This window comes from Zea mays, chromosome 4 (assembly GCF_902167145.1).
Source record: "Zea mays cultivar B73 chromosome 4, Zm-B73-REFERENCE-NAM-5.0, whole genome shotgun sequence".
Lineage (NCBI taxonomy): Eukaryota > Viridiplantae > Streptophyta > Magnoliopsida > Poales > Poaceae > Zea > Zea mays.
In genome coordinates this window covers 25,521,549-25,540,930 of record NC_050099.1, presented here as the reverse complement: position 1 = coordinate 25,540,930, position 19,382 = coordinate 25,521,549, and the positions used below count along the sequence as shown (strand labels likewise).

General features: G+C 49.8%; 1 protein-coding gene across 1 annotated transcript; it reads right to left on the bottom strand.

The window, feature by feature from the left end:
* Nucleotides 1–2,154: 2,154 nt before the first annotated feature.
* Nucleotides 2,155–18,841, bottom strand: LOC100382707 (uncharacterized). The gene is made up of 9 exons (NM_001175430.1): nucleotides 18,537–18,841; nucleotides 18,290–18,339; nucleotides 5,611–5,671; nucleotides 5,496–5,531; nucleotides 4,893–4,943; nucleotides 3,933–4,025; nucleotides 2,765–2,869; nucleotides 2,503–2,595; nucleotides 2,155–2,394 (listed from the first exon to the last, which is right to left on the bottom strand). Exons 1-9 carry the CDS (start codon nucleotides 18,702–18,704, stop codon nucleotides 2,251–2,253), a joined length of 801 nt encoding a protein of 266 aa, NP_001168901.1. The 5' UTR covers nucleotides 18,705–18,841; the 3' UTR covers nucleotides 2,155–2,250.
* Between the last annotated feature and the right edge of the window lie 541 nt (nucleotides 18,842–19,382).

The window sequence follows — 19,382 nt, the reverse complement described above, 5'->3', positions numbered from 1 at the left end:
ATAACTGTAGAAGCAGTAGAAACCAAAGCTAAGAATCGGTAGCCATCTTCTCTCTACGGAAGTTCAGAACACGCAATCACAAATAAAATTCATAATAGCAAATGCCAAGTTCACATCGTTCCAATTTCCAGTTAGGTGAAAGTAAAAAAGAACATGCAGCTTACAAGTCTATCATATCTTAGAAGCACTTACCCAGACTTTCAGTGGAATTCAGTTAAGCACACACAAGTTTCCATCGGTTCTCATGTCACAACTCATGAGAACAGGCCTGTTTCACGTGCGTTTCTATATCGTGGAACAGGCCTCTCGGAGTTGTTGATTATTCTAGTATGAAGCTGAAGCTGGCCAACCAGGAACCACCTGGGGCTGGGATCGCTCCCTGCCAGTAACAGGTCGCTATCCAAACAGAGAAAAACAATTGTTGGATACAGTACTGAGACTCAAAACAAGAATATAGACATGAGCGCGATCGCTTTCGCCAACTCCAGCATACCGTACAAACGAATGCAAACACTATTTTGTACCTGTTTTATACAGTAGACCATAATATTTATATAGTGGTATTTAAAATAGAAAGTGAAATAGAGAGTAGAATAAGAATATATTTACATAACTCATTGAACTTTAGAGGGCGGTCTACTTCACCTTCTCACCTTCGAAATTGGATTTTTAACCCCCTCAACTTTATAAAACCAAACAAATAACCGACTTAAAAGTTTTAGTTGGTGGTTTTGATAACATGGCGCTGATTTAAGTGACACTATTTTTGTCTTTTTCAGTTATGTCATTAGTATCCAAAATTTATATAATTTTACACAAAAATGAGAATTAGATATCATGTTTACCCTTATTTTTCCTAAAGTTTTTGAAGTACCAGCTTAATTACTAAAAATCAAAAACTACATAAAAATATCTTAATATGTATGTCTCTGATTCATTTCTTATCTTCATAGGCTAAAACATTTACTATAGCTAAATAATACTATTACTAAACTACTAAATTTTTTATTGATTTTATTAAACAAGTTAAGTGGTCTTTCTTCTAATTACTAACTAAATTTATTTTCCATTTGTTTTTTAGAAACACTCAGTAAACAGTAATAAAATAATCTCATTTTTTTATAAATATCTTCTCTTAGCTAAAGTAACATATACACATATTTACAAAATTTTCTAAGAACTTCAAATCTAGACCTATATAATGTTCTTAGAAATATTTATGTGAAAATTATGGGTGTAGATTCAAAGTTCTGATAAAATTCTAGAAGGGGTTGTATATGTTACATTATATAAGAGAAGGTTTATGTAAAAATTAGAAATCATTTTATTATTGTTTGGTAAGTATTTTTAAAAATATAAATATAAAATTTATTGAGTTAGTAATTATAAGAAAGACCACTGGTTGATAAAATCAACAAAAAATAGTAGTTTAGTTATAGTAATAAAAATTTTATCCTTAAAAGATAATAAATGAATTAGAGACAAAATATTAAACACTTTTTATGTAATTTTTTATTTTTAATAATTAACTTGTTTCTGCTAAAATTTCAAGAAAAATATAGCAAATATAATATATAATTACTGATTTTTTTAAATTATATAAATTATGGATACTATTAGATGATAGAAATGAAAATACAAAATTAGTGTCATTTAAATCAATGTCACGTCATCAAAAACCACCAATTAAAATTGTCCAGAGGATTATTTATCTAGTTTTGCAAATCTGATGGAGTTAAACAACCGGTTTTGAAAGTGGAGTTAAACAACCGGTATTGAAAGTGATGGAATGAAGTAGACCACACACTAAAGGTTAAAGGGTTATATAGACTTATTTCAGGTGAAATAGGTAACCTATTGGAGATATTGCTACCCATGTACCAAGCATTATGTGCCCCACTTCTTCAATGTAAAGTTCAACCGATCACCATTCCGGAGCTCCACATAATCCCACCTACAGCAGGAACCTTAATGCCAGTGTCATAATAAACCATCTGACGTAATGCGACTGGAACAAATCTTTCCTGACATGGCATAAATAACATACCATAGTATACAGTGACTGGGTCATCTTGCGTACTGACTCAAATCTGGTCGGACAAGGCATCACCATGCCTCACCATGCTACCCATGGACAACTAAGATGCACAGGTTGCTCAAAACAAAGAATGCATTATAACTCAGTACAGTATATACATATACATTCTATTCACTTATTCCATTCCTATGAACAAAAATTTAGGGCAGGCCCTACTGGTCATCAATTACATATGCTTTATCCAGCTTCTTCTCTAGCGACAAAGGAGCCGAGAAATTTAACGGCGAGAACATGTCGTCATATTTGGATTTGGGAGCAGGCTTGAACTCGTAGGGGCCAGCCTTGGTCCCCCAAACCTGAGAGTCAGCGCGCACATCGTCAGAAGGAGATTCTCTTTCCCACGATCTTGACAAAAAAAACAACTGGAACACTATCAAATTAAATTAAAGGTGCAAGGAAATCACCTGGTTCCCTTCGTCGTCAAAACCTTTGTCCCAGATATGTACTTCGCCGTTTTTGTGGATGGACAGATCCGACGTACAGTACGACGCGCCGCTCTATAAAATGCCAATGTTGAGATGGAAATGAGCGAAACATTGTGGACAAGGATTACCACTAGGAGGGTTCTGACGTAGTACTAAATTAAAAAGATGTTCGCAGATTATTCAGCTAGAAAGAGAATTGGACATGCCGAATTGCTGGTTGAGACGGTAGCAATTAGCTCACCCAGTTGTTGGGAAAACCTTCAGGTGGGGTAGATCCTTCGTATAAGCAACGCTTTCCTCGTCCGCATCGTGACAAGTGTATGGTGGTCAGATGCTCTGCGATATCCTGAACACCAAAAGTAAACCTAAATACTAGAGCGGTATATAAGGTACTTTGGGTAACATTACACCAGTACCTTGTGTGAATAAAAACGAGCATCACAAGTTGTGTAGAGCTTGAGCAAGGAATGTACTATGCAAGAGTCAACTCATGACTCCATATGGAGTTGCACTGTAGATTTCAACACAAATATATGTGCACAGCCTACTATGTAATGGTTTACAGTTAAGGTACCGTTTGGTTCACGAAATGTAACGTAAATGGTAATGGTAATGATTCACACTCGAATACCAGCGGTGACAAATTTGAATAAGACGGTATCCATTTGTAGTGTGGTATCGATTACGGTTGGACTTAAACAAACATGATTTAACGTTATCGGTTACTCATTACGTTACCAATATAGGAACCAAACGACACCTAGTGTAATTCTAGGATGACTGATAAGGACCTAGTGTCCTAGTTCCTGCATGGAAAAAAGACATGGTCTCCTGTTTTGAAAATGCAAAATAGGAGACCATGCCTTTTTTCCATGCAGGAACTAGGACACTAGGTCCTCATCAGTCATCCTAGAATTACACTAAGTGAAGCACATAATGGCCTGGATTTAGGTCAGGAGTAGCACAACAACATTCAAGTCCATATTCAAAACACCAAAGGCTGCAAATGAATAATAAAAGCAAAAAAGGGTGATCCATGGCTTATCAATAAAATATCAATTATATTGAAAACCCATTGAAATACCCTACATCATTTTTGTTCTGGTTTCGGATGGGTCCCCTCCCTTGATAATACAAAAAAACGGCATCTCTATTTTCTGTGGATTTATTCATTCATTCATTGGCAAGTCCACCTGGTCCCTAATTCCCTTTACACACATTAATATGCACAGGGTGATTAAGAATAATCGTTAAAGTGATTAAATTTATCTAATTGTTGTAAAATATTTCCTTCATTTCATTTGCAGCTGTCCCTCAAGAGTTTAGCCATTAACAGGCATAAGTAAATGAAGGGGGAAACTTCAGAAACAAACAGTCTGAAAAGTAAGATTGTGTTCGAAATGACATACTGCAATTACTTCTTCTGCCTGTGGCCTCTGATCCTTTTGACGGTCACAGAAATTCTTGTACTCTTCAGCATCCCTAATTGCATATGAACTCAACTGTCCATTGGAAAAACAAATTTAAAATGTTACTTAGTCAGCTTTTCCTGCAACATCGTTCTAAAATATTAATATATTTCAATCAGATTTCCTAAAAGCAGGAACATTGATGAGAAGTTGCATTGCTTCAACCAAAATTTTAATGCCACAACCATTGTAAACACCAGAAAACAAAAGGTAATGATTCTAGATATTAATAGACTCACTGAAATGTTATTAATTCCACAAGAAAGGAATTAATTGTCAGAACAATCAAAATAAAATTAGCCCTGTAGAAAATACTATGTGCTCTGACCACTTTATGCTCTATCCACTATGAACAAGTTCCATCACACCAAGCTTTTTGAGTCCTAGGCGTTGGACCACCGCCTGGACGCCTAGCCTTTAAAACAGTGATTAGGATTTACCATTTGCTCAAATGGTCTTATTTTTTACAAAGCCAAGTAGAGGAGAACGAGCTGAATACTAGTAAATACTGATAAATGTTAGTAAGGATGCATTAGTTTGTTCAGTACATCAACTTCATGACATTGGGTCTGTTTGTTTTAGCTTTTTTTTAGCTTCTGGTCGCCAAAAGCTGTTGTGAACTGCTAAACGCCCAACTTTTCAGACCGCTTTTGTGAGAATCGCTTTGGTGAAAACCATCTGAAATCAACGTGAACACAGAATTGACCGAGTCGTCACAATAGTAGGAATCTGTCACTTTCTAGATCCTAAACACTACAAACCTATCTTCATCCACACGTAATCCTCACGATACTCAGATTCTCCCCACAGCCAGATTATCAGAAAAACTCGTCCGAAAAAAGCTGAAACAAAAGGGCCCATTGCAGGATCTCAGAGGAAGTATGGTAAATTTGAGCTCACCTCAACATCGCATTTCATCTCCTTCGGACAGGGCTTTACCATGTAGAATCTCTGGAGGACTAGAACATATCATTATTTGCACATATGTAGTGCACATAAGACATTGAAGATATAGAATGGACACAGAAGAACATAAATTCAAATTTAATCTGAATACTATCCTATCAACAGGCATATGAAGCATTTCTTGCGAATAATGGAATCATATTCTCAATACTCCAAACTAATGGCATCATCGGATCATTACAGTTGCCAGAGAAAAGATTACACATCGCAAGAACATAGATTGCAAAATGACAAAGAAATGTTTAATCTGGTTAGGTTAACCAGGAAGAAGGGATTTAAAAGTAACAGGAAATATTCACATAGCTGCATTGGAAGTTCATCAAAATAGGGTAAGTAAAATAAAGCATTTGAACCAGAAGATTCTTATGTATCTGCAATGTCAGATAATATAATATCATCTTGTTTAGTATATTGACTAGCATAACACTATAAGTTTGTGCAGAAACTCAAGACTTATAGCATATAATATCCTACGTGTGAATTGGTAAGGGCAAAGAAGACATCTTAGAGTGACTAATACAGTTTAGATTGACTTACTTGTCTAAAAGGCTTTTCTGGAGATCTCCAAAATGCCTGGAACGAAAACCATGAAATTGAGATACCAAAAAGGGGCACTGTAATAAAGAAAAGTGGATAGGGATAATGACCATACCTGCTCAAAGTAAAGCACCCTTGAACCATCCACCATCTCGGTTGCAGGACATGTGAGCATTCTGAAAATAAAAGAAGACTGAATTGTAACACAGGACATTTTATGGGCTACAAACACAACAGCAGATGCTTAAAAAATACTTGTCTCACGCATGGAAAAAGTGAGTTGAAAAGGAAAAAAGAATAGCAAATGTACATGATTATGGGTGTGTAACAATTTTTTGCATCTTAAATGCAGATAAACAGCAAAATTTATGTATCATTAATGCTTCTCACCTCTACCAAGTTACTTACATCCAAGAAAAATATTCAATGATAACAGCAGATTAGAAAGAGCAATTAAGAATACAGTTAAAGAAAACCCTAACAGGTCAGTGTAACCATTCAGACATTGATCCAAGGAATCGACCAAAAAAACCTTGTCCAAGGATGAAAACACTAGATCAAACTTATGAATTCTACAATAAACATGGATCCTTTTAACGAATATATAGTTTCATAAACAATTTGCTCAAAGTTGAGAACTTGAAATACAAGACAAGACAACATAGAATTTTCATACAAACAAATGATTTTCGAGTTCCATTGTTTGTGCAGACCCCACTGCATATTTGCTAGAAAATTCTGTGTTAGCAAATCTACTGGCAGCCATCAGCTCCTTGATTGCCTCTGCTCGTATGGCAGGCTAGCACCGCGTATAGTATGAGCTGATTGCCTGGGCGCTCACATGGTAGGCTAGCACATGCATCGCTGATTGCCTCAGCTCGCATGGTAGGCTAGCACATGCAGGCTCGCCGGCCATCTGTTTCCTTAAGCCGGCTGAGCCTAGCCTATTTATATGTAATCATATTCACGATTCAATCAAGCAGTGCTTACCCCAAAATCCTCTTTCCTGGTATAGAGGGGTTAGTTTCTTTCCGCTTCCGCATCCACACCTAGCTAATGGACGCCGCCGCCGCGGCTGTCGCTGTCGCTGCTGCGCACCGTACCCTGGACGCCGACGATGCCTCCCTGCGCAGCTCTGCCACGGCTGATGCTGCCCACGAGGCACGAACGTCTGCTGCCGCCACTGCAGCCGCTGCTTGCCTCCAACTGGAGGAGGACGTCGCGCGCCATCAGCGCGCTCGCTGACGCCCAGCGCCGCCTCCAGGAGGCCGACGCCGCCACCCATGTTCCTGGTGGTGACGACAGCACCACACCGGAGGCCGATGACATTGCCTCCCTTCATGCACAGGCCCTCGGTATCCTCAACGTGCGCGCCCTCGTCCCCGTCGTCCTCGACCTCGACACGCTGTCGTTCTCCCGCTGGCGTCGCTTGATCCTGCTCGTCCTCGACAAATATGCCCTGGTCGATCATGTGCTGAGCGACGTCGCACGCCCCGACGTGCCGCACTGGACACGCATGGACTCGCACGTCCTCTCCTGGTTGTATACCGCCATCACCATCGATCTCTATGACATCGTCACGACGTCCGCGCCAACCGCCCGCACTACCTGGCTCGCCCTCGAGCAACAGTTTGTGGGCAACGTCGACACCGAGTTCCGCAACCTCAACCAAGGTACTCTCTCCATCATTGACTATTGCCGCAAGATGAAGACCCTGGCGGACTCTCTTGTTGAGCTCGGCGAGCCGGTGACGGATCACGTACTCACCCTTAACGTCCTCCGCGGCCTATACGAGCGGTTCGAGTACATTCGGTCTTTCCTCAAGCGCCAGCGGCCCCTCTCCAAGTTCGTCGAGGTCTGCTCTGAGCTACTCCTCGAGGAACTCTCCATGGCGCCACCGTCTGTCGCGCCCACTGCACCGACAACTGCCCTCATCGCCAGTGCCCCTGCTCCCTCCCCCTGTTCCACGTCGTCCTCTGCCGGTGGGGGTGGCGGGGGCAACCGTCGTCGCTGTTGCAAGACAGACGGCAGCTGTAAGTAGAGGGACTCTAACTCTCATCAAGAGGATGACACTATGAGTTGGGGCAATTTTCTGTTTATTTCCTCAAACACTACACAATGCCATACCCGTTCTAAGGGTCGGGATACATATTTATAGCCCAAGGGGCTGCAGCATATGCTTCCTAGAGTTGCGAATATGCTGTCCTACAAACTGCACTAGGTGCTGTTGTACTCTAGTCAAAAGGAAAAACTGCAGCAAGCTGCTGTCCTCCAAAAGCTGAAAAACTGAAAAAGGAGATGCCTGCAGGCTGAAAGGAGATGCCTGCAGGCTGTCCTCGCAGTAAAGGAGATGCCTGCAGGCTGTCCTCGCAGTCAAAAGACTGCTGCTGTGCTGCCTGCCGCAGTCCTTGCTGTCTGCCGCAGTCCTTGCTGTCTGCCGCAGTCCTTGCAGTCAAAAGCTGCTGTGTTGCTGCTGTCTAAAAGCTGCTGTGTTGCTGCTGTCCTGCAGCAGAGATGCTGTGCGGACTGCGGACTGTCCTCCACACATGACTTATTCCATCATTCTCCCCCTAAGTCTTGTGTGTCGCCTTGTGGGAAAGTTGAGCCATTCCAGACCTAGAACAAAGCTCAAGGAACTTGATCCTCCCAAGGGGCTTGGTGAGCAGATCCGCAAGCTGATCCTTGGTGTTGATGTATCGCGCCTTGATGCTTCCTTCTGTCAAACAGTCACGGATGAAGTGATACCTCACCCGGATGTGCTTGCTCCGTTCATGGAACACGAGGTTCTTGGCCAACGCCAGGGCGGACTGGCTGTCCACCCGGAGTTCCACTGCTCCAACGTCTCTCCCAAGGAGATCACCGAGCAGGCGAGCAAGCCAGAGCGCCTGAGTTGAAGCGGTGGAGGCCGCTATGTACTCGGCCTCGCAGCTGGACATGGCTACCACCTGCTGCTTGACCGACTGCCAGGTGATGGGGCACTTGCCGAGGAAGAATAGGATCCCGCTTGTGCTCTTGCTGGTGTCGATGTTGCCGGCGTGGTCGCTGTCGCTATACCCGACAAGATGTGCCTCCCCAGGGCACCTCGGGTAGTAGAGACCGTGGTCGAGAGTCCCCGCAACATAGCGGATGATCCTCTTCACAGTCTGCTCATGCTCCGTCGTCGGTCGCTGCAGGAACCGACTAACATAGCCGACGGAATACGACAAGTCCGGGCGTGTGTGGACGAGGTAGCGAAGGCTCCCCACAAGACGCCGGTACTGTGTAGCATCCACCTCCTCCGTCGTGCTGTCGCAACTCAGCTTCAGCCTCTCCTCCATCGGAGTGAGAACTGGGTTGCAGTCGGTGAGCCCAGCCAGCTCAACAATGCGCTTGGCATAGGCGGTCTGGCGAAGTGTGATCCCGGAGTCTCCCTGGTGCACCTCAATCCCCAGGTAGAAGGAGAGATGCCCCAGGTCACTCATTTGGAAGGTGGCCTTCATCTCTTCCTTGAACGCTGCCACCTCTGCATCCTTGGCGCCGGTGATCACCAAGTCGTCGACGTAGACACCCACCAGCAGGGCACTTCCTCCATTGCCCCGCCGATAGATGGCCGCCTCGTGCGGGCTTGGCATGAAGCCCATCCTCTTGAGCGTGGAATCCAGCTTGGCATTCCACGCCCTTGGTGCCTGTCGCAAGCCGTAGAGAGCCTTGCGCAGGCGCAACACCTTGCCCTCCTTGCCAGGGATCGCAAAACCTGGCGGCTGGTGTACGTAGACCTCCTCCTTTAAGTCGCCGTTAAGAAATGCCGACTTGACATCCATGTGATGAACATGCCAGCCCTCCAGGGCTGCCAGCGCGAGGAGTCGCACGGATTCCATCCGTGCTACAGGGGCGAAGGCATCGTCGAAGTCGATCCCCTCCTGCTGCAAGAAACCGCGTGCCACCAAGCGAGCCTTATGCTTGACGATGGCGCCGGCTTCATCCCTCTTCAGTTTGAACACCCACTTAAGGGTGATCGCGCGATGACCATGAGGGAGATCAGCGAGCTCCCAAGTGCGGTTCGTCTCAACCGCGTCCATCTCCGACTGCATCGCGGCACGCCAAGCCGCATGTTTCTCGGCCTCCGCGAAAGACCGAGGCTCACCGTCGTCGCATGCAAGATGCAACTCTCCTGCCAGAATGCGAGACGCAGGGCCCGGCACCGACGGGTCGATGAGAAGGCCCTCCACCCTTCGATACCGCAACGGCTCACCGTCGTAGCACGCGTCGACGCGCTCCTCGTCGCGGGAGAGCGGGGTCACGAGCTCCACTGGGTCGTGCTCGACACGAGCTGGTGTCGAAGAGGACGTTCCCGGAGAGGGTACCGTCGGTGCTGGAGTACGTGGTGGTGAAGAGCTCGCTGTAGCCGGAGTCGTGGCTGGAGTGCGTGGTGGTGAAGAGCTCGTTGTAGCAGGAGCTGGAGAGTTTGGCGCTGGAGTCGGTGGAGACTTGGGGACTGGGGTAGACCTGCTCGGAGAAGAGTTGCCTACTCCCCCAGCTCCCTCAAAGTGGACGTACTCGATGGTGAAGTCGTACGTCGGAGTCGTGCCGTCGTCCACCGCCTTGTCCCACGCCCATCCTCGCCCTTCGTCGAACACTACGTCGCGCGCCGTGCGCACACGCTGTGTTCTTGGGTCAAGGATACGGTAGGCCTTCGAGCCCTCCGCGTAGCCAATGAACACCCCCGGGGTGCTCCTATCGTCGAGCTTGCTGATGTGGCCAAGCTCCTTGGTGAACGCGAGGCAACCGAAGACCCGTAGGTGAGAGACCGCCGGCTTGCGCCCATGCCAAGCCTCGTACGGTGTCATCCCGTTGAGAGCCTTGGTGGGCGAGCGGTTGAGGATGTAAACCGCTGTCACCACCGCCTCTCCCCAAAAGACAGTTGGCATTCCTCTCTGCTTGAGGAGAGCTCGAGCCATCCCCACAACCGTCTGGTTGCGCCACTCGACGACGCCGTTCTGCTGCGGGCTGTACGACGCGGAGTAGTGGCGCTGAACGCCCTCATCCGCGCAGTACGACGCGAACTCAGCCGCCGTGAATTCGCCGCCGTTGTCGGTGCGCAGCACGCGCAGCTTGCGGCCGCACTCCGCCTCCGCAGCGACCTGCACACGCCTGATGGCGTTCGCAGCCTTTCCCTTGCTGCCAAGGATCATCACCCACATGTAGCGGGAGAGATCGTCGACGAGCAGCAAGAAGTAGCGTCGTCCTCCTGGTGTGGCTGGTGTCACCGGGCCACACAAGTCCCCATGCACGAGCTCGAGCCTCTCGGCTCGGAAGCTCGACTGCTGGGGAAAGGGGAGTCGTCTCTGCTTTGTCAACACGCAGACATCGCAGAATTGCTCCACATGATCAAGGCACGGCAGGCCTCGTACCATCTCCTTGGCACTGAGCCGCTTCAGGGCCTCGAAGTTAAGGTGCCCGAAGCGCTCGTGCCACTGCCATGCCCCGTCGTCTCGACGAGCAGCAAGGCAGCAAGGTTGTGCCACCTTCACACTGAGGATGTATAGCCGATTTGGACTCCTGCGTACCTTGGCAAGAAGGCGACGAGAGGGGTCCCAGATCCTCATGACTCCGTGCTCGACCTCCACGCGCGAACCGTTCTCATCCAGCTGTCCCAAGCTGATGATAGAGTTCCTCAACGCGGGGATGTAGTAGACTCCGGTGAGCAGCCTGTGCTCACCAGATGCGGCGGTGAAGACGACTGAGCCGGTGCCCTTGATCTCTACGCCGGAGGCGTCCCCAAACTTGACGGAGCCTCGGACGCTAGAGTCAAGCTCGGTGAAGAACTCCCGTCGGCCGGTCATGTGATGAGTGGCGCCGGTGTCGAGGCACCATCCTTCGATCATGTCCTTGTTGGAGCCGTCGCCGAGGAAAGCGCGTGCTTTCGACTCATCAAGGTGGAGGAGTGCCGCTGCGGCCGGTGCCGCTGGAGATGGCTCGATGCTTGCATGTGCCAGGAGCAGGGCCTCCTCCTCCGCCTCCGCCTGTGCGACGTTGGCCTGGCCATGTCGTGGCTGCCGACAATCCCTGGCCCAGTGGCCAAGCTTGCCGCAGTTGTGGCAGCCGTCGTCTCGTGCCGGCTTCTTGTTGCCGACGGCGCCGCCTTGGGCACCTCCACGTGCACCACCCTCAGCATGTCCTCGCGCCCCGGCCTGGGCGCCTCCACGCGCCTTGCGCGGCTTGCCGCGTTTGCGGCCTCGTGTCGAGGACTCCCCCTTCTTGTCACCCTGGCAGGCCTCCCACTGCTCCCGAGTGAGATGTAGCTTCCCGCCGATAGTGATAGGCCCAGAGAGAGCCTATGGTTCGTCGCCGTCGACCACCTTGAGGCGACCAATCGCCTCTTCGATCGTCATCGTGGAGAGGTCTAGCAGAGACTCGATCGAGCGAGCAATCTGCCTGTACTTCTCGGGGATGCAACGGAAGAGCTTCTCAACAGCTCTCTCCTCATCGTAGGTGTCGTCGCCGAACTGCACCATCTTCTGCAACAGAGTGTTGAGGCGGAGAGCAAAGTCATCAACATCCTCACCTGGCTTGAAGGCCAGGTTCTCCCACTCCTTGCGAAGTGCCTGCAGTGTGGTCTTGCAGGCACGATCGCTGCCGATGCGGGTCGCAGCGATGGCGTCCCAGGCCTCCTTGGCAGTCCGCTTCTGGGAAAGCGAAAACTGCATCTCGGGCGGGACTGCAGCAATGAGGGCATCCAGCGCCCGCCGATCCTCGTGGTAGTCGACGTCGTCGTAACGAACTGCTTCCCACATGTGGCGAACCTGGAGCCGTACCCTCATCACCGCGGCCCACTCGATGTAGTTGGTCTTGGTGAGGGTAGGCCACCCACCGCCGGGCCGATGTCCCTGACAATGGCTTGGGCCATGCGGCGACCATGGTACCGATCCGGGGAGGGAGAGTCGCGCCGCCTGTAGAGGCCGCGATCTCCGTCGACTCGGTCGCCACCGCCGGGAGCACCGCCGGCGCGTCTACGCCCGTCGGGGCTGCCGCCGCGTGCGCCTTCGCCCGGAGCGCCGTCAACGCGTCGGCGCCTATTTGGGCTGCCGCCACGCGCGCCCCATGGGGATGCGCGGCTGTCCACTGTGCCGCCTGCTCTCGCGCTGCTTCCCTCGCCAGCCTGAGCTCGTCGTCGGTGTTGTCGTCGACAGAAGCAGAGCTGCCAGCTCTACTGCCGCGCAGAACCTCGAGCTCTGTTGCCGCCGCACGTGCAGCATCCGCCGCCTCCGCTGCTTCTACTTCCGCTCTCGCTGCTACCAGTTCCGCCGCCGCCAACCGTGCTGCCCTCGCCGCTGTCGCTGCAGCCGCTGCTGCTGCTCGCTCTCGTTCTTGTGCCGCGGTGACCTCGGCTTCCTGCTAGCGCCGCGCACTCGAAGTGACCGAGCGTAGGGACATGGTGGGCTAGTGAGGGGTTGCTGCGTGTGGAAGAGGCTGTCTCAGACGAAAGGTTGCTCGTCTGAGCAGGGGAGGAAGGAACAGTTGGAGCTCTTGCTGTCGACTGAGTGTGGGGAGAGGCACGGGAAGGAGATGAGCACGAGATGTTTAGGCTGCAGGATAGTTTGGCTCCGATACCAATTGTAAGTAGAGGGACTCTAACTCTCATCAAGAGGATGACACTATGAGTTGGGGCAATTTTCTGTTTATTTCCTCAAACACTACACAATGCCATACCCGTTCTAAGGGTCGGGATACATATTTATAGCCCAAGGGGCTGCAGCATATGCTTCCTAGAGTTGCGAATATGCTGTCCTACAAACTGCACTAACCACTAGGTGCTGTTGTACTCTAGTCAAAAGGAAAAACTGCAGCAAGCTGCTGTCCTCCAAAAGCTGAAACTGAAAAAGGAGATGCCTGCAGGCTGAAAGGAGATGCCTGCAGGCTGTCCTCGCAGTAAAGGAGATGCCTGCAGGCTGTCCTCGCAGTCAAAAGACTGCTGCTGTGCTGCCTGCCGCAGTCCTTGCTGTCTGCCGCAGTCCTTGCAGTCAAAAGCTGCTGTGTTGCTGCTGTCTAAAAGCTGCTGTGTTGCTGTTGTCCTGCAGCAGAGATGCTGTGCGGACTGCGGACTGTCCTCCACACATGACTTATTCCATCAGCAGCCAGTCCGGCGCCCAGTCTGGCAGCGCCTGGCCATCAGTTACAATCCCTGGACAGGGACCATTCACATGTGGCCAGGTCCAGTCCAGGGGAACCGGCCCGGCACGCCCGTCGCCTCCAGCGGCCCGATTCGGCCCATGGCGCAAACTCGACCCATGGTGCAGCCACACGCCCTGGCAGCCTGGCCGGCCTCTAGGCCGCTACCTCCTCATGGGCCACCACCTGCTTCGTGGTTTCCCCTAGGTGGCTGGGCCACACCCGGTCTACAGGCTCCTCCTTTCGACGCCTATGGGCCTGGTGCTCTTGGGCCGCCCCAGGTTCCTCAGCCGGGTCCTGCGCCGCCAACACCACTTGGGCCCTGGAACCAGCAGGAACTCGTTGCCGCTTTCAGCACTGTAACACTCCAACCTCCCGCTACTCCGAGTGCCTGGTACATGGACTCCGGTGCCACATCCCACATGGCTTCCATCTCTGGTATACTCTCCCATTCCCAAACTCCCACCTCCTCCACACCTTCATCCATCATTGTTGGGGATGGGTCCCACTTGCCCATTACGGGCACAGGGTTCGCTTTCCTTAGGAATCTTCATCTTGCTAATGTTCTTGTGTCTCCACATATTATCAAAAATCTTGTTTCTATTCGTCAATTTACCATAGACAACCATTGTTCCGTAGAGTTTGACCCTTTTGGTTTCTCTGTGAAGGATCTCAAGACTCGGAGTTTGATTGCCAGGTGCAATAGCTCTGGACCTCTCTACCCATTAAACCTACCGACACCTCCCGCCGCTCCTGCCAGTTCCCTGCTCGTCGAAGCCTCTCCTCAGTTGTGGCATTGTCGCCTCAGATACATTGGTCATGAGTCTCTTTCGCATTTAATTAGCTCATCATCCATAACATGTAATTAGTGTGCCTCGTCCACCAAAGTCTGTCATGCCTGCCAGCTCGGGCGCCATGTGCGCCTACCCTTTCCCACTTCGCAGTCCCGTGCTTCACATATTTTTGACCTTGTACATTGTGATTTGTGGACCTCCCCGATTCCCAGTGTCTCTAGATTTAAATATTATCTTGCCATTCTCGATGGTTATTCTCATCACTTGTGGACGTTTCCCCTACGCCTCAAATCCGACACATTTCTTACCATTGCTAATTTTTTCTCCTTTGTTGCCACACAATTCGGCACCACTATTAAAAATATGCAATGTGACAATGGTCGTGAGTTTGACAATTCGTTCTCTTGTGCGTTTTTTCTCTCACTTGGCGTGCTTCTTCGCATGTCATGTCCCTACACCTCTCAACAGAATGGCAAGGCCGAGCACATTCTTCGTACCACGAATAATATCATCCGTTCTTTGCTCTTCCAAGCACACCTCCCTCCTCCTTACTGGGTTGAGGCACTTCATACTTCTACCCACCTCCTCAATTGCCACCCCACCAAAACCCTCGATTTCTCCACACCAAGCCCTATACGATCGCCCTCCCTCCTACACCCATCTTCGTGTGTTCGGTTGTTGTTATCCAAACACATCTGCCACCATGCCACACAAGCTCGCCCCATGTTCCACCTTATGTGTCTTCCTTGGTTACTCACACGACCATAAGGGTTATCGATGCCTCGAGCTTTCCTCTAATCGTGTCATCATTTCTCGTCATGTCGTGTTTGATGAAACCTCATTTCCTTTTGCCGAGGCATCCTCTCCCTCGGAATCTCTAACTAATCTTAATTTTCTTGATGAGTTTGACTGTCATGTTGTTGCCCCTGTTCATCGTCCGACGGTGCAGGTTGCCTCTGATGCACCAGGCATGCATGCCCCCTGCCTGGCATGGTCCATGGACCATGGTGCTGCTTGGGAGCCGCTCTCTCTACTTGGGCCAACGTCCGCAGGTCTGCACGGCCCCGGCACGCCGCCTGGGCCTCCCCCCGATTTCCCTTCGCTCGGCCCAAGGCCGACGGGACCTCACCCCGGCTTCCCTCCGCCCGACCCGACTGGGCCACTCGGCCCTCAGTCGGCTTCATCAGCTCCTCCGACTGGGCCATCCCCCGTCGACGTGGTTGTGCCACTCGCTGGGCCGACCTCCTCACCGACTAGGCCCCTGCTTCGTCCGCTGGACCTCCTGCCAAGCACGTTGCGATCCCTGGGGATGGTCCGGTGGCGCCTGGCGCCTGGCGCTGGGGCACACAGCATGCGCGTGCGGCCCGTGTGCCTCGCGTGCCCGTGGTCGCTCCACCCCTGCCGCCCGGCGCTGTGCGCGTGCCGCCGGTCGACAACCAGCATAGCATGCAGACCCACGCGAAGGATGGTTTCAAGTAGCAGCTGTCGCGGTCTCCCTGGTACCGACTTCATACCGCCACGCTCTAGACAACCATCACTGGCACCGAGCGATGGAGGATGAGTACCAGGCTCGACCTGGACTCTCGTCCCTCGTCACCTTCGTGCCAATGTCGTCACCGATAAATGGATTTTCAAGCACAAACTCAATCCAGATGGCTCCCTTGACCGCTATAAGGCTCGTTGGGTCCTCCGAGGATTCACTCAACGCCCTCAGGTTGACTTTGCCGAGACTTTCAGCCCGATCGTTAAGCTTGCCACCATCTGCACTGTGCTCAGTTTGGGTCTTTCTGGTCAGTGGCCTATTCATCAACTGGATGTCAAGAATGTGTTCCCTCATGGCACACTCTCAGAGACAGTCTATTGCTCTCATCCCTCGGGTTTTGTTGACCCCTCACGACCAGATCATGTTTGCTGCCTCAACAAGTCCCTCTACGGTTTGAAGCAGGCTCCTCGTGCCTGGTATAGTTGTTTTGCATCGCACTTGAAGACTCTGGGATTTTCTGAGGCCAAATCAGACACCTCGTTATTCATCTACCAGCAGGGCTCGGCTATTGCTTACTTGTTGTTGTATGTGGACGACATCATTCTGACTACTTCGTCACCTGATTTGGTCAGCCAGATCATTATTGCTCTTCAGGCGTCCTTCCCAATGAAGGACCTTGGGCCACTCCAGCACTTCTTAGGGATCACCGTCTCCCGCTCCTCCATCGGGATGCTACTTACTCAACATCAGTACACTCTGGAGATTCTTGAGCGCGCGGGGATGACCACGTGCAAACCATGCAACACCCCAGTTGACACGCAGAGCAAGCTGTCCTCCACCAGTTCTTACGTTGTTGATGCGTCCCTCTACCGCAGCTTGGTTGGCGCCCTGCAGTATCTGATGTTCACTCGTCCTGACATCACCTACGCTGTTCAGCAGGTTTGCCTCCACATGCATGACTCGCGGGAGCCCCACCTCACCGCGGTCAAGAGGATTCTTCGCTACCTCCGCGGCACCACCAACCTTGGCTTGTTCCTCGGTTGCTCTTCGTCCTCGGCTCTCACCGTCTACACCGACGCGGATTGGGCAGGTTGTCCTGACACACGCAAGTCCACCTCGGGCAATGTTGTGTTCTTCGGTGACAACCTCATCTCCTGGTCCAGCAGGCGGCATCAGACGGTCTCTCGCTCCAGCGCTGAGGCCTAGTACCATGCTGTGGCCAACGGCGTCACCGAGGCTTCGTGGCTGCGACAGCTACTCCAGGAGCTCCAACGACCCCTGCAGCGTGCTACCCTCGTCTACTGCGACAATGTGAGCGCGGTCTACCTCTCGACTAATTCGATGCAAACAACACACTAAACATGTCGAGATCGACCTCCACTTCGTCCGGGAACGCGTGGCTGCTTGCGCGCTTCGTGTGCTCCATGTCCCGACAACCTCGCAGTTCGCCGATATCTTCACAAAGGGGCTTCCTTCTACGGTGTTTCTAGAGTTTCGGTCCAGTATGAACGTTCGGTCTCCCGACGTTCCTACTGCGGCAGGGTGTTAGCAAATCTACTGGCAGCCATCAGCTCCTTGATTGCTTCTGCTCGTATGGCAGGTTAGCACCGCGTATAGTATGAGCTGATTGCCTGGGCGCTCACATGGTAGGCTAGCGCATGCATCGCTGATTACCTCAGCTCGCATGGTAGTCTAGCGCATGCAGGCTCGCCGGCCATCTGTTTCCTTAAGCCGGCTGAGCCTAGCCTATTTATATGTAATCATATTCACGATTCAATGAAGCAGTGCTTACCCCAAAATCCTCTTTCATTCTGTGTGATGCTTTAATTAAAAAAATCAGTTGACACAGACACCAGCTAGAAAGTACAGAAGTAAATCATTTAGAAAGAATGGCTGACCTCAACTGAATACTATATCAATTGATACTACAAGATGATCCCAGAACACGTTTATATTCAAAGGCCAACAAAGAAGAGACCAAATCAAAAAACAGTTTGCAGTGTTCATGCCAAGTGTGATAAGTACTGCATTTTCAAATCATTTTAGAGGTATCTAGCAACTTGTAAAAACACACTCATGACCACCAAAGCCAAATTATCACAAACCATGGTCAGCAACTTTTATGCTTATCGACAATGTGAATTGCAGTGATCAACTCAGAAAGTTTGCACGGAATATTCGGCTGATGTGCTTGTGCTGTTGTGCATATACCTCCCTCCCAAAACAAGCCTACGATTAGTTCATAAATGCCACCAGACTACCAGACCCACGACCACGACATTAAGCCTAATCAAATGGACAGTAGAAACACTAGTATCGGAAGAAAAAAAGAAGAAGAATGCCGTGCTCTGTTAGAATAAAATTCTAACCTCAAATTGAAGAAGTTGTCAGGATCCTTCCTCGCCTGCTCCCTCGAGAACTGTACATCAGTAAACGCATCAAGTAACAAACATTTATTTCCTCTACGTTCAAAAAAAGACGCCGCCGCTTCGGGATTTTTCTCCTCGCAGCAAAAAAAAAGGGGAGGGGAGGGGGATTTTCTGACGAATTCTCAGTGCGGTCGCATCGGAATGCCCCGGGAACCAAACGCAGCTCCAGGGAGGCAGCAGGGGTCACCTTTTCTCCGGAGAGCGCGTCGGCGACGGCTCGCGCGTGGTCCCATCGGGTAGTGGAGCGGCGCAGGCGGCGGAGCAGCAGGACGCCGCCGACAACCACGAGCGCCTTCAGCACCGCGCCCCGCACCGCCCCTCCTCCGCCTCCTGTGTCCTCCTCGCCGGAGCCCATCGCTGGGGGTCCTTCCACGGCGGCCTCGCGAGGGCCCGGCCGAGACTGTGTGGGGATTGACTGGGGAGGAGGGAGAGGAGCCGGGGAGGAAATTCGCGGTTTGTGGAGGGTGTCAGCGGTAAATTGGGGAAATGGCGATGTATTTTCTGTGGATCGCGGAAGCTGTGGGCAACCCAAACTAATGGCGGAGGAAATCCCAAATTCCGTTAGGTGCCCTTCTCAGTTTGGCCTTTTGGCGCATGTCGGTATTCCTGCCCATTGCGATTTGATGCAAAATATTTTTAGAGTTTTAGAAAAAATAAAACTCCCTCTGTTTTAAAATTTATATATATATATATATATATATATATATATATATATATTTAAATAAATGAATATGAACCTAAACACATATATAAAACACATACACAATATTGTATGGACTTATTAATTAACTAAAACGAATTTTAATTTAGGACGGATGGAGCATGGTTTTAAGAAATACTTTAGTCTTTAGAGTTATATGAGGTGGTTAGATGCAAACAATTTTATAATGTTGAATACCATGATATTGGTAAATATATAGCCTTTTTGAGTTTTACTAAAAACTCTACTCTAAACCTTTTTTAACCATTGTTTTGCAAATGGATGAGTTTTCGAACTGTAGTTTATTGATACCACAGCTTCTTATGCTATTGC